At 34.0% G+C, this 24,240-nt stretch overlaps 2 protein-coding genes across 4 annotated transcripts in view; one reads left to right on the forward strand and one right to left on the reverse strand.

Annotated features, from left to right (window-relative positions):
- The window catches only part of LOC112048587 (ankyrin repeat domain-containing protein 12), a 31,780-nt gene extending 25,833 nt beyond the window's left edge, over window positions 1-5,947 (reverse strand). For 2 of the 3 annotated variants that reach the window (XM_024086183.2, XM_052882497.1), the window contains exons 1-3: window positions 5,494-5,944; window positions 5,263-5,418; window positions 3,915-4,163 (exon numbers count right to left, since the gene is read on the reverse strand). In XM_024086183.2, the coding sequence (XP_023941951.2) occupies window positions 3,915-4,163; window positions 5,263-5,418; window positions 5,494-5,629 (541 nt within the window). In that variant the 5' untranslated portion in view covers window positions 5,630-5,944. Of the gene's footprint in view, window positions 1-3,914; window positions 4,164-5,262; window positions 5,419-5,493 lie in introns of all 3 variants that reach the window. The other variant, XM_052882496.1, reaches the window with a different exon arrangement.
- Window positions 5,948-8,581: 2,634 nt separating this feature from the next.
- LOC112048586 (uncharacterized) lies at window positions 8,582-24,201 on the forward strand. The gene is made up of 8 exons (XM_024086182.2): window positions 8,582-8,958; window positions 9,743-9,932; window positions 11,031-11,126; window positions 12,687-12,881; window positions 13,338-13,500; window positions 16,158-16,441; window positions 17,257-17,387; window positions 18,360-24,201. The coding sequence occupies exons 1-8, from the start codon at window positions 8,818-8,820 to the stop codon at window positions 18,630-18,632; spliced, it is 1,473 nt and encodes a 490-aa protein (XP_023941950.2). The 5' UTR covers window positions 8,582-8,817; the 3' UTR covers window positions 18,633-24,201.
- The last annotated feature ends 39 nt before the right edge of the window (window positions 24,202-24,240 follow it).

The raw sequence follows: 24,240 nt of genomic DNA on the forward strand, positions 1-24,240 counted from the left end.
TAGGTTTCCATCATCATTTCCTGACATGACCACATGGGGAGAGACATAATTATACCTTTTAAAACAAAAAAGAATTTTTCAAATCGGTTTAGGCGTCTTCGAGTAATCGATGTACATACATAATAAATGTTAATATACCTAATTTTATATTTTATATAATTAATATACTTGAAAACCTCCTTCTTTTTGAAGTCGGTTAAATACAATTTTGTTTTATGAAAATATTACAATTAAAGGATTATTTTCACAAATAAAAATGTGATACAATTGTCTAAGCATCTTAACTGTCTTTACGCAAAATATCTTCTTGTTTTAGTACTGCAGGCAAGTACCATATTATATAATTTAATGGATCGAAAGGCTGAAGATTGTCTGTCACTCAAACCTTTGGCTGTTATTTTTCCGATAGCCGTTTTAGTCAAAGATCATAAAGCGAAAAGCTTCGACCAAGACCTTATAAACTTTCACTTGACTATTGGATCGAGGGTTGGCACAGGAGGCAGTAATTCTTAAGACGGCGCGTATTGTGAGTAGGTTCCTCACTCTGGATCTATAGACTAATTCACTATCTTTGACGTGTGCTAGTTGACATGTTAAACGAAATTGAGATTCTAGGTAAAAATGTCGTCAGGTGCTTACTGGTATATATCACACAGTAGGTAAATGACATTTTGTCAATTAATTTGATGTTTATTTTAATAGATTGATAAAGACCAAAATACTGAATAGGCCAGCTGGACCCAGACCATCGGTTGCTTGCGCACTCAAATATAATATATACGGTCGAATTGAGAAACCTCCTCCTTTTTTGAAGTCGGTTACAAACATTATAGGAAATAAAAAGCAGCGTGAATACATAAATCAGAGTAAAACATAGGGGTACATCAAAACTAAGCTAAGCAGCTGGTTTAACATTATTATAGATTACTTGACCGTCTGTGGGCGGCGTTACGATACGAGAGACGAGTGGGTGGGGCAGTGGGCGTATTATAGTACTGCACACACCACGCAAACCATAGAGTGTAGACAGAAAATATTGATTACACCCTACACCGTAGACAGAGAAAGTAATAGATTCATCTACAGCGTATTACATTATTTTCTTAAAATGAAAGAATGATGAACTCTGCCGAGATGCGAAGATGTGTAAATGTACTTGTACCGAATCGTAAATCTATGGTAAATGCACTTTCGGCATTTGTTTTTCTTAACGCTTACTTACAATTCGTGTAATTACTAAATCATTGCTTTCCACCAGGCTTGATTGTAGTCAAGCGCAAGCCTATCTATACTTATAATTAGGTACTCGTAAACTGTAACTATATATTGAAGATTGAAAATTTTAGTTGCAGGGCATTATTTAATCAATACTGAAGCTTATACTAATCTTTTGTCTACGCTAAAACTACTGAATGAATTCAAATGAAACTTGGCACGATTTGAGACCATAATACAAAGAAAGTATACTTTTAGTCGCGTAAATTAAATTGAAGGTAGTGAAACAGGGATTGAAAGTATGTTTTTAGTGGACTCTTTATTATATTTAAAGCATGCGAAAATATTAGTAGAAGAGCGTGAAATAGGGGGTAAAAGTTCACATCATGTTTCCGCGGACGAAGTCGCGGGCGTCCGTTAGCTCAGCAGCAATAAAATAAGACAAGGCGATTCTATATTCAGTACAATGATGCGTCTGTGTAATAGGTTTGATAATCGTATTCATTAATAATAGATTTTTATATTAAACTATCGGACACCTTTTTAATCCAACCCTATCACAAAATCCATTCTTAGTGGATACCTACTTACTATAAAAGATCTCTGCCAAATTTCAGCTTTATACATCAAGTAAGAAAATTACAAAATATTAAAAAAAAATTAAAATTCAAACTCTATTATCGCTATCGCTAACGTTATCGCTGACGCTATCACTTTCATACAAACTTTCAACCCCTATTTCACAACCTTCTCTTTTTATTTTAGGGATAAAAATTACCTTTGTTCTGCTCAAAGACTCATTTGTCATAATTTTTAATCGGTTCAGCCATTTAGCCGTGAAAAGACATACTTTCGCATTAATAATATTAGTATAGAAAATTCATTACGTTTAAAACTTATATTAAAAAAAAACGTAAAATGTATGACTACATAAAACAAGCAACTTTCGGAAGTTCTGAATAACTCAGATTCTCAGAATTTGATGATTTCTTTTTTAAGCCAGGTTTTTTATGCTATTTAAAATCAGAAACCTTTTGGTACGGGACATATTGATTTATATTGTTTAAACAATATCTATGCTGTTTTTATACATATAATATATAACCTGCCATGGACTACTTTCTATATAAAGTGTACTCCAAATAGGGTATATTTTAACATATCGAAGACTCAGAACTCTGTTTGTTATTGACGAAAATCCGTTTATACCAACCCACAGGCTGACATGTCGAAACCCATTTTATAAAATTCATTAGTGTTTCAAGCTATTAAAATCATTTTTGCATTCTTTTAATTGCCCTAACAGGTGTTAATTTTTTTTGCTATAATGATTCAAATAAGCTAGAATTGTAACTCTTTGATGCTGTCTGAATACCTGTGTTGCCGTCTGAATACCCAGAATACCAGGTTTAGGTAGGTCATAGAATATGCAACACAAAAATGTAACAGAGAGAACAGATTCCAGAGGTACACCAGCATTGACATCCAATAAGTCAGATGAGCAGCCGTCTACAACTACTCGAACTTACAGTTCCTTCAGAAAATCAGATATTTATCAGTAGTATACCAGAGGGTATCTATTATGTAGCAGTTTCTAAAACTTAATGTGTAACAGAAATGTTAATCAAAAAAGACTATACATTCTTTTTTCTTGAGAACTTTCTTTAAGGCTACAAAGAACTGAATGTTTAAAAACGATTTATAGGTGTTTATTTAGACGTCGGAGAAGACGATTTGCATATTTTTTTTTTTAAACTGAACAAAGATAATGGTTTTTTTTGTTATATTTTGGAACATTATTACATTTTTATTTATGCAGCCTACATGGCTAAATCTATATATAAATTTATTATGTAATAATGATCCAGACGCACGTCTTCTTGAATATCTACTAAACTAGTGCAATTCATGCACTAAATACATGTACATAAATTAGTTTAGTACCCATTGAATTAGATAAAATTAAAAACACAACTTATAGTATCACAAAGCCAGAGAAAAACGTTATAAACTTCAAAGTTGAATATCTCAGAGTAAGGTTTGTGTGGATTGGAACCTGCCTTCTAAAATTGGTTGATTTCATATAAAAAAAACCCAACATAATATTATACATAATACCTAAATATTGTTTATAATATTGAGTTTTGTGTTTAGGAATTGTAAAAACTATATATATATATATATATATATATAAATAAAATATTGAATTGAATACAAAATTGTGCATGTGTGCACTCAGCGAAGTAACTAAATTTGGATCAGTTTTTGCGGTGATTTTGTAGGCACATAACATACTATCTATAGTATCAAATGATCATTGAAAAAAAAAAACAATAAAATTTTTAACGGCTAGATTGCCATTGTCGATTGTCAACAATGAATATCCTAATATTTTTTTCCAAGCCCATTTTTGTAAATTTTGATTTATGTATATGAGCAAACAAAATAAAAATAAATTATTCATATCCATAGCTGTTCTCAAGTTTCAGCAATATGTACATCAAACAGCCACTCTCTCTCTCTCTCTCTTTCTCTCTACTTATATTATAAATAAGTAATGTTTGTACCAATTTTGAAATTCTTTTACAAATAGAATGCTACAACTTCACTAATCCACATTGGCTATATTTTATTCCCATATTCCCACAAGATAAGAACCATGGGGCATCTGATAGTATAAATAGATATACAAATCTTACCATTTAGATATTCCAAAATATGTTGTGTTGCATAATCCGATGGTGCCTTCCCTTTGGTGTTCTTAACAAATGGATTAGCACCATGTTCAATGAGATATTTGACCAACTGGAGATTACCAGATGTCACTGCATCATGTAGTGGTGTGTCATCATCCAGACCTTTTGCATTGACATTAGCGCCACTTTCAACAAGAACTGTCACAACCTCCAACCAACCATAACTACATGCTTCGTGGAGAGCCGTCCAACCTGTTCAAGTATTTATCAACATTTACATTATTTATCAACCTCTTGGCTGTGTCTATTGCGTGCATATACATATAAAAATATATATTTAATATATTTTCTATTTATTCTAATATTATAAAGAGGTAAAGTTTATGGTATTGTAGGGATATCTGGATCTACTGAATCAATTTGGAAAATATTTTTACCATTAAAAGCCACATTATTTATATTTTCATGGAAACAGGTACTACACAGGTGAAACCGCAGAGCATCAGGTATATATATTTGGGTTTATTTGCATTTGCAGATGACAGGAAACAAATATCTTAGCAATCCATGGATTCAACATGTGGGTGCCAGGTCCATCCCATGGTAGAGAGAGCTAGGACTTGTGACCAATGGATGCAGGGTTAAGGAATTCCTTGAGAATGGATTAACACTATATTGAATACTACTTTATTTATATAAAATATTATGTAAATTAATAATATACCCCGCACCCACACTGCAAATTCATGGATTGCTAAGATATTCATTTCTCATAACATTCATATTATTTCAAGAAATTAAAAAAATAATCAATAAAGAGCTTTTCTTGGTCTCACATTGGGTTTTAGTATAAAATCTGGCCTTAAATAGTATTCTATTTACATATAATAGTATATATTTTTCGCTGAATAAATGTTTTTATTATTTATTATTATTATTATTTTGCAAACAAACACTTCTGTAAACATATTTTATTAACTTTTTGAAACACTAATCCAAATTTTTTTTCTCTTTCTGGGTTTATTTCAGTTCAGTAAAATAACTATAAGCAGATGAATTATTTGTTAACAATGATATGGTAATTTTCACCTGAGAATGATTGTTATAGACTCAAACATTAGCGCACCAAGATCATTAACTCATATTGGAGAAGCATTGAAGGGCCGTCGTCATCATAATCAGCTGGTGGACAACCATTGCTGGGCATTAATCTTCTAATGGTTTAACAAGCAGCATTTCTGAACTGTTACTAGCAATTCCTGTATTTGTATCACAATATTATTAAGTATATTTATTCCTGTATGGCTAATCAGTCATAAGCAAATGTATGATGAAGATAATCTATACATACCAGCAAAGTCTGGTACATCTGGATCCTGGCCCTGGTCAAGATACTTCTTCACCTGGTTATGGTCACCTCTAATGGCTGCCACATGTAGAGGTGTCTCCCCGCGTTCATTGCGCTGTTGTCTGCTCCGTTTTCTTTCTTCTCCAGGAGTCGGAGCGGCTGTACATAAAAAAGGCGGGAAGGGATGTCTGACATAAAGTTCCTTAAATGTAGTTGTATAATGCGGCTTATCACCTGGAGGGGCATCCTGGGATGAGATTTGCATCACCAGAGCCAGTTGCTGCCGCTCCGACATGGGTGCTATGACTTGGGTCCGTGGCGCGCTGTCCAGCCCGCGCCCATGGCCTCGCGATCGCGACGTCGAGGGCATGTTTCGAGCATAACCACGCTTCTACTCATAAAAACTCATTGCACTGAGCGACTTCAACACGGCCAATAGTTATAAATTGCTAACGCACAACAGCAAAAATCACAACGTAAAACTATTTTGTTAGTAAATTGCACACACCTTCTTAATACCAACCAGAATTACTTTTAGTTAGAACAAAATTTGAAACTTGTTGCTATATTTACAAAGGAAAATAAAGCAACATTAAAATGACACATTTTCAGTTTTCCAAATTCCAACAATAAAATAATAATATGATCTGTGAAAATCTAATGAAATGAAATAGAATGTTTCATTTCTGTCAATTTCTTACTTCTGTCAAGCACAGATCACTATAGACTAGACTGTCAAGTGTCAACCACAGACAGACGTCACGGCAACCAAAGAATATTCATCCCACAGATTAATAGATACTGCATGTCACAGACCACAAATGACTGCTAGTCACAAACGGCTAAAAAGATACTGCTAGTATCTATTCACTAATAAACTGTGGATACTGCTTATCAACTATCATGCCTAGTCTTAGATCATTAATAACTGGACGCGGTTCGCACCCAAATTCACCAACAAAAAAAAGTGTGTCAGCTCCGTCGCACGAATGGAGTTTACTCTTTTCAATAGCAACGCCTGAAAAGTGAAAGGTGCGCAACCGAGGTGCAGCGCTCCGCCAACAGCGTGCACGTGCGTGCGGACGCGCTAGGCATGTGCACGCTATGGCGGCTACGTACGGTGAAAGGTGCGCAGAATAGGTTGCGCACAAAAAACGTACCGAGGGGTATAAATGAAAAATCGATTGTTAAGGAGTAAATTCCAATAAGTTATGAAATGACATGCGTTACGATTTTTGTGCGCAACCTATTCTACGCACCTTTCACCGTGCGCTGTGCCGCCAACAACTTGCACATCGCACCCATGTGCACGCTGTAGGCGGGTGCGCACGCCGCGGCCTGCTGCACCTCGGTTGCGCACCTTTCACTTATAAGGCGCGAGTATTGAGACGTGCTTCGAGCTAACTTTTTGTTTTTTTTAACATACACACTTTTTTTTGTTGGTAAACAGTGCACATCGAGTAGGGCTTTAGTAATACTTATGTTAAAGAAGACTAAATGTATAGAATTGTAAAATAACTAATAGACTTTATAATATTCTTCACATTATATATTTTACTCTTACAATGATATAATCATTAAACAAATAAGCCCAATAACATATAGTATATAGGTATAGTCGCCTATACAGCATACCCTATGTACGTCTCAAGACACTCACAGCTAAATTAGAAAGTTGCGCACTAAAGGTGCGCACCAAAAACGTGACACTTTTTCGTTAGTTCAGTTGGTTTTACCCCTCGGATTTTTCTCATACCGGGCGCCTTATATATAAAAATCGATTCTTAAGGAGTGAACTCCAAAAAGTCTGTCATTTTTTGAGGGGGACGAGGTAAACTCACACATCGAAAACATTTAACACCATTAAGTATATTCTGTGTCCGTACACTACACACAACTATAAATTTGACTAGCAATACACACACGCGTAATTTTTACACACACTAACAAACACATTGTGCACAGTAAAAATATATACAAGCAGTATACTCGGCCGTATTTTTGAAATAAATACTTACAGCGCGCGGTACGTAAACATGTGATAGGGCTGCCTGTCTCCAGCATTTTAATTACATTTGCCAACTTTGTATTTCCATTTAGTTTTGTGATTGTAAATATACTTTTTTTATGTAAACAAATAAAATATTTTGTAAATTGTAGTAAAATAGGAAGTGATCAATAAAATGCGTGTTATTTTTTGATTGGTAGATTTAAATAAGGCTGATACTAATCAATGACCTTGAAGGATAGGTCGTATTCATATGTTTATTTTGGTGATGCCATCTAGGTATTACCTCCACACTACGTGACCAAATATTAAAAAACCGGTCAACGCCACGTAGGTCACGCGCAGTGTAGGGTTCCATAGATTATATTAGCCCTTTAATCCCTTATGTTTTTCTCAATTTCAAAGCCTTTATTATTCCTTACATTATTACATTAAACAAGTTTTTCAATTAATAAGAGTAACATTTTTAATTTTTTTTTCTATTTTGTATATTGTTAGTGTATCTGTTTTAAGTTTAGTATGTTAGTGAGTTAGCCTTATTTCTAATTAATAAAATCTATTTAACTAGTAAGTTGAAATTGAAATTGAGGTATAGCTCGCGTTTCGACCTCTAGTATGAAGTCAAACTAGTGCTTGCATATTTACTGTGACATTGCTTAGACTATCCACAGATTAAATACATAGAATTATCGATTACTGATCGATGTTTGGCTGTTTCGTCAAAAGAATCGATTCTTTTTATAAATTGTTTTTATTAAAAATTTGATAAATTTAAGGTTTAAATACTTTCAAATGAAACGTTACTCCATCTTTTACTAAACTACAAGTTTTTGGCCGTTTTTATGCCATTTAACTACACAAACCGGTATTTTTAGGGAGCTCCTTACACGACGAAAACGATTACAACAATGAAACATCGATTCTGTAGCAACAGTTTTTATAAACGCATTAGATCATAGATTTTTGATCTTTGCCAGAGGGGTAGCGGTTAGCGAACCACGTCCAGTTATTAATGGTCTAAGTGCCTAGTTCAGACTACTTTAGTATTTTAGTCGAGTAGGAAACGTTTAGTATCTATAAATCTGTAAGAACAATTTTTGGATTTACCACCCAAAATCGTTCGTACTCGACTAAAATACTAATGTACAATAATAGTCTTTACTTTAAGAGGCCGTACAGACTACATTAGTATTTTAGTCGAGATTTTTGGGCGGGAAATTCAAAAATTGATTGTACTCGACTAAATACTAAAATACTGTCCGAACCACAAACGGCTAAAGTCCGAATTCCGAATCATTTGTCGTCTGTGCATCCAATCCAAACAAATTCCAATCCAATCAATACGTTATGACAGGTTATGACCAAAAAGTAAAATATTAAATAATATAAGAATTAAGAAATGACATTGTTAACAAGGAAAATTCAAAACAAATAATACAGTGTATTATTGATTTAAAATACAAAAGTCAGAATTACAAATTGGATTATTTTGTATATATAAAAATGATTTATAGGGTACTATTGATGTAAAGTAACAAATATTAATAATTATGTCGAACACCGACTCTGTTTGGGCAACATGTCCATTAGACATTCTGATCACAGTGTTTAAAAAATTAAACATAAAATCAGTAATTAATTGTAGAGGTGTGAATATATTTTGGAGAGATGTAGCTGACTATTATTTTGAGGTGCGTTGAGGTTTAATTTTTGTCACTAGAGATAATGCGCTCAGTGCTAATAATTCTCTTCTCTTATCCACCTAAACTGCGTATAAACCTACTACATGGCCATATTTACATTTGTTGTTATCCCAAAGCACAATAGTCTATAACTACTAAGTGTCCATTTAGTCCAATCAGGAGCAGTAGAGGCATTGTTTTTTTTTTTGTTTGTAATAAATCCTTTTCAGCTCTAGCTACTGAAAAGCCTCACATAATGTTCATAATTTGAAGTAAAGACTAGCATTCCAGCATAATTAAAGACTATATATGAGGAACATGACTGAAGAAGGATCCAGTAGCACCTTGTATCTAAAGAACATTTACCTTGGACCAGCTTTACAAAAGGACCAGCTGTTGTCTCACCTCAAAAATTATATTAAAAATATATATATGTGTATCATAGAACATATAAAACACTAAAGTTAACACTTTAGCATTAGAAATATCAAGGGGAAGGGGCCCACAGACCCTTTTAAATGATGTATATGTTGAGTTGGTTGTAATTTGTATTGTAAGAAAATAGACTTTAGTAGTGGTTATATCATCAATCTCCTATTAAAAAGGAGATGCAAAATCAGTGACCAAAAACGTCCCCACTCAATGAGTGCCAAACACAACTTCTTGGCAATCAATTAGTGTGCTATACCACATATTTTGGTTATATTTTACACTATAAGTGCAATAAGGACACATTATAAATGTGAATAACATTTTTTGTTACAATGTACTTAATGGTTTGTCTTTTCAACAGCACTTTAAGTTATGGCCAACAGTGATCCAGCATACCATTGGTGAAGCGACCTTCACTGAAAAGTCTGTACTGGAATGGAAAGACAAAATTCTGTCTGCTCAAAGCTGGCAGGATGTTAGTAAAGCCAGTGTAAGCTTGCGCCATCGTTACAAACTGAAGGATCTGGCAGAAAATATCTGTGTATATAGAGGTAATATATTTACTATTTCATTAATAATTGTTTTGTGAAAAAATCAGCGAGTATTCAAATTCCTAAATTACCTATATTTATGTACATATATCAAACAAGCTATGTATTTTATGCTGAAGTATGGTAATGGGCAGGCCACATAGTTCAAAGAGCCAATGGACATTGGTGTACCAAGGTGCTAGCATGACAGCACTGACATTGAACTGTAAAGCAGTGTTGGTTGACCCCCCACTAGGTGGACTGAGGACATAAAGCTGGATGCTGACAGCTGCTGGATATTGGCGGCTTGTGGTGTTTGGAAGTCCATGCAAGAGACCTATGTCCAGCAGCAGAGTCACTTGTATTTTTTGACTACCCACCTAACTTCATCCTGTGAAGAATTGCAGATTTTAGTGTAGGTTCTCATTAGTGATAAACCACAGCGAGTTGGTGATAGTAGACAGGATTTGATTTTGCATTCTATACATATATATGTTATATGTAGGGCATTCTACAACAGTACATTTGAGTGCCATAGGTCCAGGCTGGCTTCAAGATATATATCTATAGGCAGCTTGTCGTCAACAACAGCTTAGTTTCTGCCCAACAGCCAGTGGAAAGATTTCAATCTGATATTCAGCTCTTCTCTTTTTGTTTTCATATGCTTTTTCCGTCGTATCGTGATAGCCCAGTGGATATGACCTCTGCCTTCGATTCCAGAGGGTGTGAGTTCTAATCCGGTCCGGAGCATGCACCTAAAACTTTTCAATTGTGTGAAAAGAATTCTTAATTAAAAGGTTCTTAATTCTCTGCGTGTGTGAAGTCTGCCAATCCGGATTGGGCCAGCATGGTGGACTACTGGTCTAACCCCTCTCATTCTGAGAGGAGACTAGAGCTCAGCAGTGAGCCGAATATGGGGTGATAATGATAAATGAATAAATGCTTTTTCCATGTGAGTCTCAACCAGCGCTGCCAGATTTTTTTTGCTATGTCAGGATTTAGGAAGTTTTAGAGTGAAAAATACGTAATTCTTTCGTGAAAGCAGGACTTCGTAAAACTTCGACTTCGTGTTTTTGTTGTTTTTATTAATAGGTGTTAATCTTAGCAATTTTCTTTCAGATAATCTCATAGTTACAACTAACGCTGCTGTAACATATTATAACATAAACAATTTTGAAGTTAATAAAACAATTGCTTTTACACCCCTGTTAGAATGTAAGTTTTTAAACTATTTATAATGTTTTTCAGATAGCATGGGTACGGTGACAGTTGCCTTATAACGTCCATATTCCATATACGTACGTCCGTACGTTCCGTTGTATACGTACCATTATCGCGAAAGGCGGCCAACTTTCAAGAGCGAAACGAACTGTCACCCGCACCATGCTATACGAACTGTATTATGTTAAGTATAACTATTGGCTCTACAGAGTATACGCAAAATTTGTAAGGAAAAGAAACAGTTGTGCAGTAGTGCCACTAGATGGTGCTGTTTCAATTCCTTAGAAATTCGCGTTTACGGTTACGCGATAGTGGTATGAAAACATTGAAAACTGCCACTATGTACACTGTTGTTGAGGGGCACATCATCGAAATCAAGAGTTCAAACTGAGAAATCAAGAGACTCCAGCCCCTGTAGCCAAGTGGCACGTCGATTCTCTTTCTACGATCGCAAACGCTTCGAAAACTAGAAAAATGTATGGGAATGACATTTGCTATCGACAGGTCACGTGATCAAGATCTGTCATTTCCATACATTTTCTAGTTTTCCAAGCGTTTGCGATCGTCGAAAGAGAATCGACGTGCCACTTAGCTATAGGGGCTGGCCTGTCGCCGTACGCACTGGTCGTGGCTACGGTCGTATTGCAGTATAATTTATACTAGTCGACGCCCCGCGGTTTAACCCGTGTATGTTCGCTTTTCCGTGAGATTATGGGGTTAACTCAATATAAATTTTTACAATTTACGCAGTTGAGTTTTAATATTTTTTATTATGTTACACTTTTCAGTTACGATTATAACAAGATGGCCGGTTTGAATCATCTAATAATTATAGATAAATACTTATTCACTATGTTATAGATTTTTTATCTATCTTCTATATATATCTATTTATACTTATAATAAAACTGTAACAGTTCAATTTCTGTACATAGAAGATATTCAGATTTTTTTTGGAGGGCATTACACAATACAATCGATACGAAATAATATATAACATTTAGGTATGTTATATTTATGTTACATTTATATATACATATAAAAATACTAAGAATAATGTAATTTAATATTTTTCAAAAATCCACCCCTAAAAGATTATAAGGAGTTGAAGTTTTTTTTTCATTTACGTCAATCGTAAAAGATGAACGATATTCAAAAAAACTTCAACCTACTTTTAATCTTTTAGGGGTGAATTTACACACCTACCCATACTTACAAATGTAACATGAAAAATGAAAGAGTATCCATACAAACTTTCAACCCCTATTCCATGCCTTCTGATATTATTCCTATCCTATAAAAAGTATCCTATAACCCTCTTCGTATTATGGTCTCTAATAGAGCTAAGTTTCATTTAAATTACTCGTAATTCAGTAGTTCCAGCGTGATGTTCAGTCAAAAAATCACGGACAGACAGACACGAAAAAAAAAAAATTTGTGAGTTCAGTATCGATTATTTTATGCCCTCCAACAAAAAAATTCAAAATATCTTCTACGTACAGAATTTGACCAGATATATACAGCGGTAGGTATATTATTTAAAAAAAATTTCAGATATGTTTGCAAAGAGACAATTTGCAAACGAGTATGTTGATATAGAAATTTTACGCAAATTCGTGAACACAATGAATACCGATCGAGACGTGTTCCATTACCGGAGAGTAGATATGTTGGAAATGCACCTAGAGAATCTAGAGATACGCGGGCAAACGTTATGCCGACAAGAATATGAATCATCTGCTGGTTCAGGTATCTGTTTTTTTAATAAATACGTTAGTTAAGGTTTGGCTATAAAAAATGTAATTGAGTAGGAATTGCAACTACGTACGATACAACGTACCTACGTAAAACCACCTTTCGGTTTTTTTTTTTTTTTCATTATGTATCAGCAAGCGCTAAGCGATGATGCAGCCTTAGGTGAAATGCGCTTGCCAAGAAGATGCCTATTCAAATGCTTTAATTTTTTGCCATACCTTAATGATAATTCATAACTGACAGTAATTACCAAAGCTCTGTCAGTTTATAAACGTGGTGTGCCATTTGTCAAAATGTTTTACAGGGAGTTCTGACGGGGAGCCTTTGGGTGCAGGCAGCTCAAGACCGTTGTGTTTGGAAATCCTTAAAAAAGTCCTATGTTCATCTACCTATGGATATATATCTGCTGTTAACGATGACGTTGAATTTAATTGATTTATTTACTCTTAGTATTCAGGTATCAGGAAACTTCATCATTGGTTGTTGAATTAAAATTGACGAATGAATGTTCGGAAGGATTTCTTGAACTGACTCTTACCAATAAATTATATACAGATCCCTTACATTCGGATTCAGTGAGAAAACTATATGTCAAATATCCTGTTATATTTAGGTAAGGTTTATCTATCTAAGATAATAATAATTATTCATATATTACTTACTTTAATTACTTACTTATAATAAAATTGTAACAGGTCCAATGTACATACTTACTTTTTAAAAAAAATTTAAGGATTTAACCGACAATGAATTATCCCCTCTCTGTCTGTCGGTTTGTTTATCAACCGCCTATAACGACTAAAAATCAGCACAATTCTCTTGGAATAGGGGAAGTAAATATGCCTTTTTAAGTGTTCGACCTTGCTCCATCAATTTATATAAGATTTTCTGCCCGTCTGCAGTGTAGTTCCTACCCTACATTTTTATGGATACATAAGGGCTAGACGAATTAATAATCGTGCCGTTATTCCGGAATGACACTTGGCAGTTGTCAATGTCAATTAGTACGTCTTCAAATGTTGTTATCTGAGCAGTGTTAAATGTGAATAATAATAAATAGTGATAGTGCACAGTGAAACTTGTTGGAGATATTTTCGTCTTCGGTCTATAGTACAGTCATTGTAGGCCAAAATCAGCTATAACCTCCGATTTCGTTGAACCTCCATAGATTTGGATGAAAATTTGGGATTAAGTAGGCTTTACCCTCTACTTCAAAAGTGACATATGCTCGTCTTACGCTTTTTGCATTTTAGGGGTGAAATCCACCCCTTTTGTTAAAAATGGGAAAAATGCAGATTAAACCAATCTGGCATAAGTAATTGTGTTTAATTACTTATAATACATGTTTTTTTTAAATATTTATATGCATGATTTTATTAAATTTTCAACGTTTTTAGTAGTATTTCAAAGTTTTAAAATCGCATATAAACATTACATAATCAGTTTGTTTGATACTTATGATATGATTTTTCATTGACAGTGAAATTGAAACCCTTGAAAATTACCCCCTTATTAAAATATAATTAGTTCTTTTTACAATAACTCCGTTAATTTTCAAGACATCAGGTTCATTCAAAAACCATTTAAAAGGTAATTTCAAAAGCTATAAGATCGCATTAAATAAGATTTTACAAAGCCCTTAGTTTTTAAAAGATAAAGGGTTAAAGGATCCCAGTTACACGGTTCTCGCAGTAAAAGTTAGGCTTTAAACATCTAAGTTATTTATCATTCTATAAAAATGAAATAAACCAAAAAATCTTTGTTAAAAAAGCAGCTCAACTGTTGTTTTATATAATTTTTACGAATATCTAATATTTTTCAAGATATTTTCAAAAGAAAATGAAATTTACGAATATCTGAAAAGTTTCGGTTTTACTAAATCATACTTTTTTTCAAAAATAAGCATTTTAAACCGGTAAAAATTGTTGAGGTTATCACTTATGCTAAAAAAAGAAAGTTCTTTAGAAAGGACCATAGATTTCAGTTGTTGTGGAAATGTTAAAGGTTTTAATTAATGCGGGTTCCTAAAATTCTGATTTTTTTTCTCAACAGCAATTTGTATCTTCTATCCGTAAACAATACTATCGACCTGCTTAAAAATTATAAATAACAAAGGCCCATTTTGGGACATGTCCTTTGTCTCTCTATTATTCCTGTAGTATTCCTGAGGTTATTTTTATTAAAATAATTTTCACCCCCGAAAAGGGGTGGCATCCACCCCCAGGGCAAAAGCGCAAGTTAGCCCTATGTCACTTTTGTTTCTTAGGGTTTCTCCCATCTACTCACCAATTTTCGTGAAAATCGATGAAGGTTCAACGAAAACGGAGGTGAAAACTTTCATTCACTGTACTAGTTGGATGAGAGATTATTCTCAACTAGCGGGTGCCCGCGACTTCGTCCGCGTGGAAATCAATTAAAACTTTCAAGCCCTATATCACCACTTCAGAGTTTGAATTTTAAAAATTTTTTGAATCCCATTATATTTCGTATTTTTTATGATTTATGAACAAATTTTTAAAACTATAACTCTAAAAATGAAGGCCTTTCCATACAAACTTTCAACCCCTATTTCACCCCCTTCTTATTTTATTTTCGCAATTAAATATATCTTATAACCTCTGTTTTATGGTCTTATACCGTGCCAAGTGTCACTTGAATTCATTCAGTAGTTTTAATGTGATGCCCGAATAACAAAAAAAAACACGGACAGACAGACAAAAAATCGAAAATAAATATTTTTAGCAAATATCAATTATATAATGCCCCCCACCAAAATTTTTCAAAATATCTTCAATGTTCAGAATGCACAAAATGTATAGAATTCGTATTATAAGTATAGATTCTAGATGGCGCTAGTAGTACTCTAACTCTAACGTTTAGTGTTACAAATGGTATAAGTAAAATCTCAAATTGCGAATAAATATATAGAATTCGACCAGTTTTATTATAAGTATAGATATAGATAGATAGATTCCAAGCAAATACCCGCTTTTTGGACGGTAGACTAGCGGTTTTGTAGTTTATTAAACATCACTAGAGGTCTAAATAACTTGAAACTTGAAATATAAGGGAACCGTTGAACGTGGTTGAACGTAGGGCTTATCTTATCTTATTGTTTGCACTTTTTAGCATATACCTCATGGATAGGCTAATTCCCTAAGTCAGACCACTTAAAAGTGACTAAATATTCGTCCGCCCGCTAATGTACAAATACCTATTTCTCTTAATTTTCAGATTTTTTAATGAAATATTTTTTTTTTATCTTTACAGAGTCCATTTGAATTCATGTTACTTTATCTCAAGGAATGTCCTCTGGATGTATACAGCTGTAGTAAATGGTTGGGATAAAAAATGGCTTGCACACTTTTATGGATGCGAGAGTTTACACAGTATACACATTAACAGGGAGAATGTGTATGTTCTATTAACAAGTGGCAATGTTCTACTCGTTGACATGGACTACAAAAGTTTGATCAATATATTTCGATTAACTACATCCCTATCTTTTATGGATCCAACGCCATTTATGTTTAATACATGCGTCCTTGTAAGAAGTAAGTAGTAGGTATTTTATAGTTATCTATACTTAGTATTTATTGTAACTGTTGATATTTATAAGATTAATTTTGTTATCGTCGCGTTGGCCGCTGGCTCGTGGCGTTCGAGCCGTCCACATCTCGTTGTGTAATTCTTTATGGGTTACTTGGGATAGGCGGGAACAGTGACTTGAGTGGAAAAGGGGAATGTTTGATATCAGTCAAAGGTACCTTTAACCCTACACACATCGTTCACAAGTACGTGACTTCACTGAAGGTCATTCTCTGCCATTGTAGGGGTCTTATTTTGGTTATAGTTTGATTTGTTAATTAACGTGTCCTGACAAGTGTTGTGAGTCATAACCTTTGTTCGACATTAGTTTTCTTATATTTGTAATCACTTTTCAGTCCTATAATAATTTATCGACCAACCATTCGTACCCGGTTAATCCAGTTCGGGAGCCCTTTTTATTCCGCCTAATCCACACTAATATTATTTATTAATGCGAAAGTAAGTCAACCTTTTCACCGCTAAACTCCTGAACCGATTTTTGTCATTTTTGGTAGGTAGTGAATTGGAACTTGAACCAAAATATAGGCAATTGTTTTGTAAAATAAGTATATTGATATAAATGAAACAAGGGTTGGGATTTTGTTGGAATGTCCCCAAGCCCATCCCCCGTTTTTTTCAAGTTATTTACGTAAATCAGTGTTTTCCTACATTTGTGAAAAAAAATATGAAATTACATGTGATTCACTACTGGTTACTACGCGAGGCCCCGGACAAGATGATAACTTCTTTCTTTTTTTAATATTGAGTTGTTTAATTTCAGCACCAAATTCAGTTGACTCTGAAATTCGCCCATGCAAAAAAGCAGATCTTATGAAATGCATGTTTCGGGACAAAGTCACATGTGTCTTGGAACATGGCTATGCTGTACTCATAGGATATGAAGATTTAAAAGTATGCAACTTACCTAATATTTATATAGCCAATGCCCGTGAATTCGTGCGCGTATTTCCGAGTTATTCATAGGTACCAATGATAATTTTATGCTATAGATAGGTGACGTGCCTACAAAATCACCGCAAACAGTGATTCGAATTTTGCGACTCCACTGAGCGCACACATGCACAATTTTGTATTTAATTCCATTATATATTTATGTATACATATATAGTTTTTACCAATGATAAAATTATACTATAGATTGATTACGTCCCTACAAAATCACCGCAAAAAGTGATCCAAATTTAGCTATACCACTGAGCGCACACATGCACAATTTTGTCTTTAATTTTATTATATATTTATGTATATATAGATTATACACTTCCTGAACACACAACTCGACATTGTAGACGATATTTAGGTTAGTAGGTATTATTTGTTTAAATAACGTTCGTTGTTTAATAAGCGACTAAATGAAATTAAGACAATTATACACATTTGTCCGCCCCAGTTTTGATGCGCCAGTGGCCTATCCCTAATATAAAAATCATTGGTATCTACCTATTTTACAGAGTAATTGGCGGTAGCCATCACTTTCATAAATGCGCTATTTGAGCTTATTGGTGTAATTTTAAAATTTCATTCAAAATTGTGCTTAGCTATGCAAGAATTAGTATATTTTTAAGAACACCTTCGAAAATAATGCAGTAGTTAAGTACAAATTTTATTAATAGAAGAATTATAGGAAATATAGTAATTTTTAAAAGATAACAATTCTGTCGTACATAATATTTTTTGCGTAAGGTTTTTTTTAATACAAATTATACGAAATTTCCTCTTCGTTACAAGTTCGTACTGACTCATCAGTGCACGCTTGCGTCTACGTGCATGAAGCGAACCCACAGGGTATGGTTGTCGGTAAAATATCAGGCAAATGAAAGTAAGTTCTTAAGTATAATAAGTTTTATTTTTATTTATTTCCAGATAGAAATTTATCTTCATAAAAAACTATTTGAGTCAGAAGTACCCGAGTTAAAGTTCAGTATAAAAGATATGGTCCACGAAGAAATGAACCCGAAAATAAGAGCACTTGACATTTACGAGGACGACATTGGACATCATTTGTTTGTGTCTTCATATTATTATGTCTATGAATTGTTATTAAGTTTGACGGAGAAGACGTGCGCCGTCGAGAGAAAAGCAGAAGGGTCTGGGAGCGAGCCCGCTTGGAGACTCCGTCGGCGCCGTTCTTGGTAATAGTAATCAAAATCAAATCAAAAATAATTTATTTAAAGTAGGCTCAGTTTACAAGCACTTTAGACACGTCAGTTGACTATTGTAAAGATACTACCACCGCACCGGTTCAGAAGGCAGGTTCTGCTGAGAAGAAACCGACAAGAAACTCAACAGTTGCTCTTTTTTTTTTTAAATCATACAGTATGTAAATATAATTTACAATTTATGATAACATTACAATTTCTTATAGCTTTACTTCCTGTGTGAAGGTGGAAGTTAATCCAATGGCCTCCTTTATCTTTAAAAGGAACTCATCAATGGTGTAGTAACCTCGACTAAGTAAATGTTTTAGTAGCAAAATATACTCCAGCGAGACCCTGGTGGACTGACGTAGAGAATGGTTTCGTTGTAGGTACCAACTAAAAATGTCTTCACATTATGTATATACCTTACTACTAACTATATTTATACTGATTCTACATACTGTAACTTTATGTAATATACGTTTAAATAAATCATAATTTATTTCAAGTTGGCTCAGTTTACAAGCACTTTTGACACGTCAGTTGACTATTGTAGAGATATTACCACCGCAACGGTTCAGAAGGCAGGTTCTGCTGAGAAGAAACCGACAAGAAACTCAACAGTTGCTCTTTTTTTTAAAAAAATCATATAGTATGTAAATATAATTTACAATTGATGACAACATTACAATTTCTTATAGCTTTATTTAATACACTTTATTTGTACACCACAAAAATAAAAGAAAACAAGCAAAACAGAAACACAAGAAAAAGTAGAATACAAAAGGCGGCCTTATCGCTTAGTAGCGATCTCTTCCAGGCAACCTTAGGCTTAGGAACTTATTAGGACAACTGTAGGTGGTGTGTACGTAATAATATTGTACATATACATACATACAAATAACTACACACTAATACATAAACCATAATACACAAATTATATAATAATTATAAATATCATAAAATAAACTAATATATAAATATATCATTATGTCGTATGATAAATATTCTAATAAAATAAAATATGTAACTAGTGACTAAGATAATATGTCTTAACGGATTTTTTAAACATATCAAGGGATTTGGATTTCCGAATGTCGACTGGGAGTGCATTCCATAGCTTAACAGCACGAACAACAAATGAACACTTATAAAATTTACTCCTATGGAAAGGCATACACAGAGTAAGAGCACGACATGTTCTTAGCTCTGATTGCACTCCCAGAAATGTGAATTTCTCCTTAAGATAAGGAGGATATTTTGGATTAAAGAGCACACAGTACAGAAGAGAAAGTACATGCAGATCCCGGCGACGGCGAATAGGAAGCCACTTGAGTTTCTGACGAAATTCAGATATATGGTCATATTTGCGAAGGCTAAATATAAACCGAATTGCAACATTTTGAAGTCGCTCAAGTTTATTAAGATAGTCCTCAGTCAAACTGGGATAGCTTGCGTCCGCATAATCGAGAACAGAGAGTAGGAGAGAATTTGCTAACATAACTTTGGTAGGAATTGGAAGAAGAGAACGTAGGCGTCGTAACGAACTCAACGTCGCAAACGTCCTCCTACTCAACTCCTTGATATGCATGCACCACGATAATTCCTTGTCCATAACAACTCCAAGGTTTTTAACCGAATCACAATACGGTATCATGACACCGTTGTAAATAATAGGTGGTACGTCGCCCCAAACAACTCTTGAGATTAGACTAGGACTGCCAATAATAATTGTTTTTGATTTAATAGGGTTAACCTTAAGCCCATACTGTTTGCTTACATGATAGCTTTACTTCCTGTGAGAAGGTGGAAGGCTAATCCAATGGCCTCCATGCGCCTTTATTTTTGAAAGGAACTCATCAATGGTGTAGTAACCTCGACTAAGTAAATGTTTTAGTAGCAAAATATACTCCAGCGAGACCCTGGTGGACTGACGTAGAGAATGGTTTCGTTGTAGGTACCACTTAAAAATGTCTTCACATTATGTATATACCTTACTACTAACTATTTATACTGATTCTACATACTGTAACTTATGTAATATACGTTTAAATAAATCATAATTATATTTTAATAATGTTGTTAATTACTTAATGAAACATTATTTTAAAAAGAGACTACCTACGTTTATATATTACATACATTTTCTTAAAATTGTATCATCTTAATAAAAAAAATAATTATTGCACTCAAAATAGCAAATTAAGGGTGTGTTGCTAAAGATTAATATTTTACACGTAGTAGGTTTCGACAACCTCCGTGGCGCAGTAGTATCCGCGGTGGATTTACAAGACGGAGGTCCTGGGTTCGATCCCCAGCTGGGCTGGTTGAGGTTTTCTTAATTGGTCAAGGTCTGGCTGATGGGAGGCTTTGGCCGTGGCTAGTTATCACCTTACCTACAAAGACGTACCGCCAAACGATTTAGCGTTCCGGTACGATGTCGTGTAGAAACCGAAAGTGGTGTGGATGTTCATCCACCTCCTAAGAAGTTAGCACGCTTCCATCTTAGATTGCATCATCACTTACCATAAGGTGAGATTGTAGTCAAGGGCTAATTTGTAAAGAATAAAAATAAAAAAATCAAGCCGTTTCTGAAAGAACACTGTCTGAAATATGTACCTACTTATGATATTCTTACGTGGCTTGAATTAATACAAATCAGCAGGTAGAACATAATAAGGTTTTGAAGTCGGTTGTATTTTTTTTTATTAACATTTTTATTATTTTTCCATTTTTAGTGCATCATAAGTACTAAGTACGTGTAAAAAGTAAAGGAGTTCCCCTAATTATCCTTTGTCTTTATCTACATGCCCCTAATGACAATCACAACCTATCGATACTACAGCCTTTCTTGATGAGTACTGTTTACAAACAAAGAAATTAGAAATGAAGGTAGAAAACGCATGTCATTTCATAACTTATTTATTTTAAATTATGTATGGTTTGTTTTAAACATGTTATATAAATTAACCATATCTATATTGTTCTAAGCTTATTAATCAAATTTATTTTCATTAATATAAGAACAAGTTAATTATAATTATTATTATTCGGTGTGAAATGACTAGTGATTTATACCCTCATTTTTAATTTGTTTGTTGGTAAACAGTACTCATCAAGAAAGGCTGTAGTATAGGTGGAAAGTTCTCATCAATACATATTAATCAAGCCCAAACACAAGGTAACTGGAGGAGTTCCCTCATTCTGTATTTTGGCTTCATCAACAGATCAATACGCATGATGACATTTTTTAAATGGTATATAAATTAGGAGTATGCTAATAGTAAAAGCAGTTTTGAAAAAGTAACAGAATATCTGCGATCATAACTTTCGGAGCTACAGGAATTTAAAAAGGTTAGATTTGCGGCGCTGCCGCGGTTCCCTGAAAAACGCCCCATACAAAATGGTACGATTTAATGACCATGACAGTCGTTAGATTTGTATGGGCGGTCTAACAAAATTACTAATATCTTTTGTATTTGTGCGTTTATGTTTATAGTCAAATTTGGCTAGAACTCAGAGCCGCAAAGATAGTTTAGCAAAAAAAGTAGTAGATAAGATAAGAAAAAATAATCTGTGGAATGTGGATATCGAATGTAAGAGGGTGGTGGATTTATAGAAATGAATTTGTTGTAATTGTATTTTGAAGTATAACATTAATATCAGTAAATATGTCGCTAAACAACGATTCTGTTTGGGCAACATGTTCCCAAGATATTCTGGTTATTGTGTTAAAAAAGTTAGATATAGAATCAGTAGTTAATTGTACAGATGTGAATATGTTTTGGAGGGATGTAGTTGAATATTATATTGAGGTATTTATTCATTCCTATTTGTACCAATATAAAACTAATAATACGAAGTTGGATATTTTATAACAAGCCAAGCCAAGTGGCAGGTCGATTCTCTTTCTACGATCGCTAACGCTTCGAAAACTAGAAAAATGTATGGGAATGACAGATCTTGATCACGTGACCTGTCGATAGCAAATGTCATTCCCATACATCTTTCTAGTTTTCGAAGCGTTAGCGATCGTAGAAAGAGAATCGACGTGCCACTTGGCTAGGGGGAGCAGCAGTTTCAGATTTAATTATCTTTCGATTCGCGCGCAATTCGAAATTCAAATAAATTTTATTCAAATGCCGCGTTATTCTTATTTCAAATTTGTTTTTTTTATATGAGTTCCTACGTGTTAACACCGTTGCCCAAACAACACTTGACATTAACCACGTGTGACGAGCCTAACACTGCTTGCATAAACACAGTCTATTTTTGGTTCAATCGTTTAAATCTTTGCTTTTAAGTACGAGCTTCGCGGTCGGCCGTAACCATTGTTTATATCGATAAATTTAATGCGATAGTGGAAGCGGATCCAACTCATCTCAATCTACGGCTGAGCTTGCTGCGGACTTTGGAATTTTTCGTTTTTTTTTTTGTTAGTGAATTTGAATTATTTCAAAATTATTGTCTAAACTGAAGCACTTGCGTCTAATCGGAAAGATATAAAAAAGCTAGGTATTGGTAGGCGTCCACAGATCCGCATAGTAGGTAGGTACCTACGTATCGGACGCTTCGCATCAAACGGATTTTAATATTCTTTGTATAGAAAGTCATACAAGCGCGTCCACTGATCCGCATTGTACGGATTGCATCGGTTTTAATCTACCGTAAAAAATTAAAAATCCGTTTGATGCGATGCGTCCGATACATACAACGTGAGTCAGTGGACGCCTGTCCATAGGTCATATTTGATAGCAAACAAGTAGATATCAAGTCAAAATTGTTATTTTAGTTTAGTCAAAATAGACATTTAATTTGCCAGAATTCGCATAGAGCCGAAAATTTTGTTGTATTGTGTTATCCGTGAGGTAAGAAATTGAATACGTGAAATAAGTCATTACAAATTTGCACGTATGGGACTTATTTTTTTTTTAGTTTATATGTACAACGTCTAAATTCTAAAACCTATTTTCTGCTCTATGCGAATTTTGGTTACCAATCACAATCATACAAACACAGCTGTAATTGTCTTTTTTAGTACAACTGTATTAACAATTTTCATCATTTTTAACCAACTTCCAAAAAGGAAGAGGTTCCTTCTACGTTCGCCTGTATGTATGTTTTTTTTTTTAATTATGAGCCTTTAACGGTTAAAGGCTCATAATTAAAAATCGGCCTACAGTAGGGCCTGCTTACTGTTTGATAGTAGGTATATTGATAGTAGGTAGGTATATATATTAGGATTTATTAGGACATAAAAATCAATGATAAATAGATATTTCTATCTAGCGATCGATAGTTGGTAGCGTCCAACTATGTTATCTAATCCATCTATGTCAATTGATAAGAAAATTAAATTTAGATTTTTATTTTTAGATTTAGATTATTAAATACAATTTTTTTTTCTATTTTTGTTAGCAAAATACCTAAGTGTTGTGACAAATTACAACTGAGTGCAAACTGCTCACTGAAAGTACCTCCTCCTTCGTACTGTGCGAGTGCGAATTAAATACCTGCTGTATTGTTGAATGTACTTATATGCTGTATTAAATATCTTGCGAAGCTAAGGATTCTTTTTTTCTTCTCCATTATTAAGTTCGTCAGTT

This window comes from Bicyclus anynana, chromosome 7 (genome assembly GCF_947172395.1).
Source record: "Bicyclus anynana chromosome 7, ilBicAnyn1.1, whole genome shotgun sequence".
Classification (NCBI taxonomy): Eukaryota; Metazoa; Arthropoda; class Insecta; order Lepidoptera; family Nymphalidae; genus Bicyclus; species Bicyclus anynana.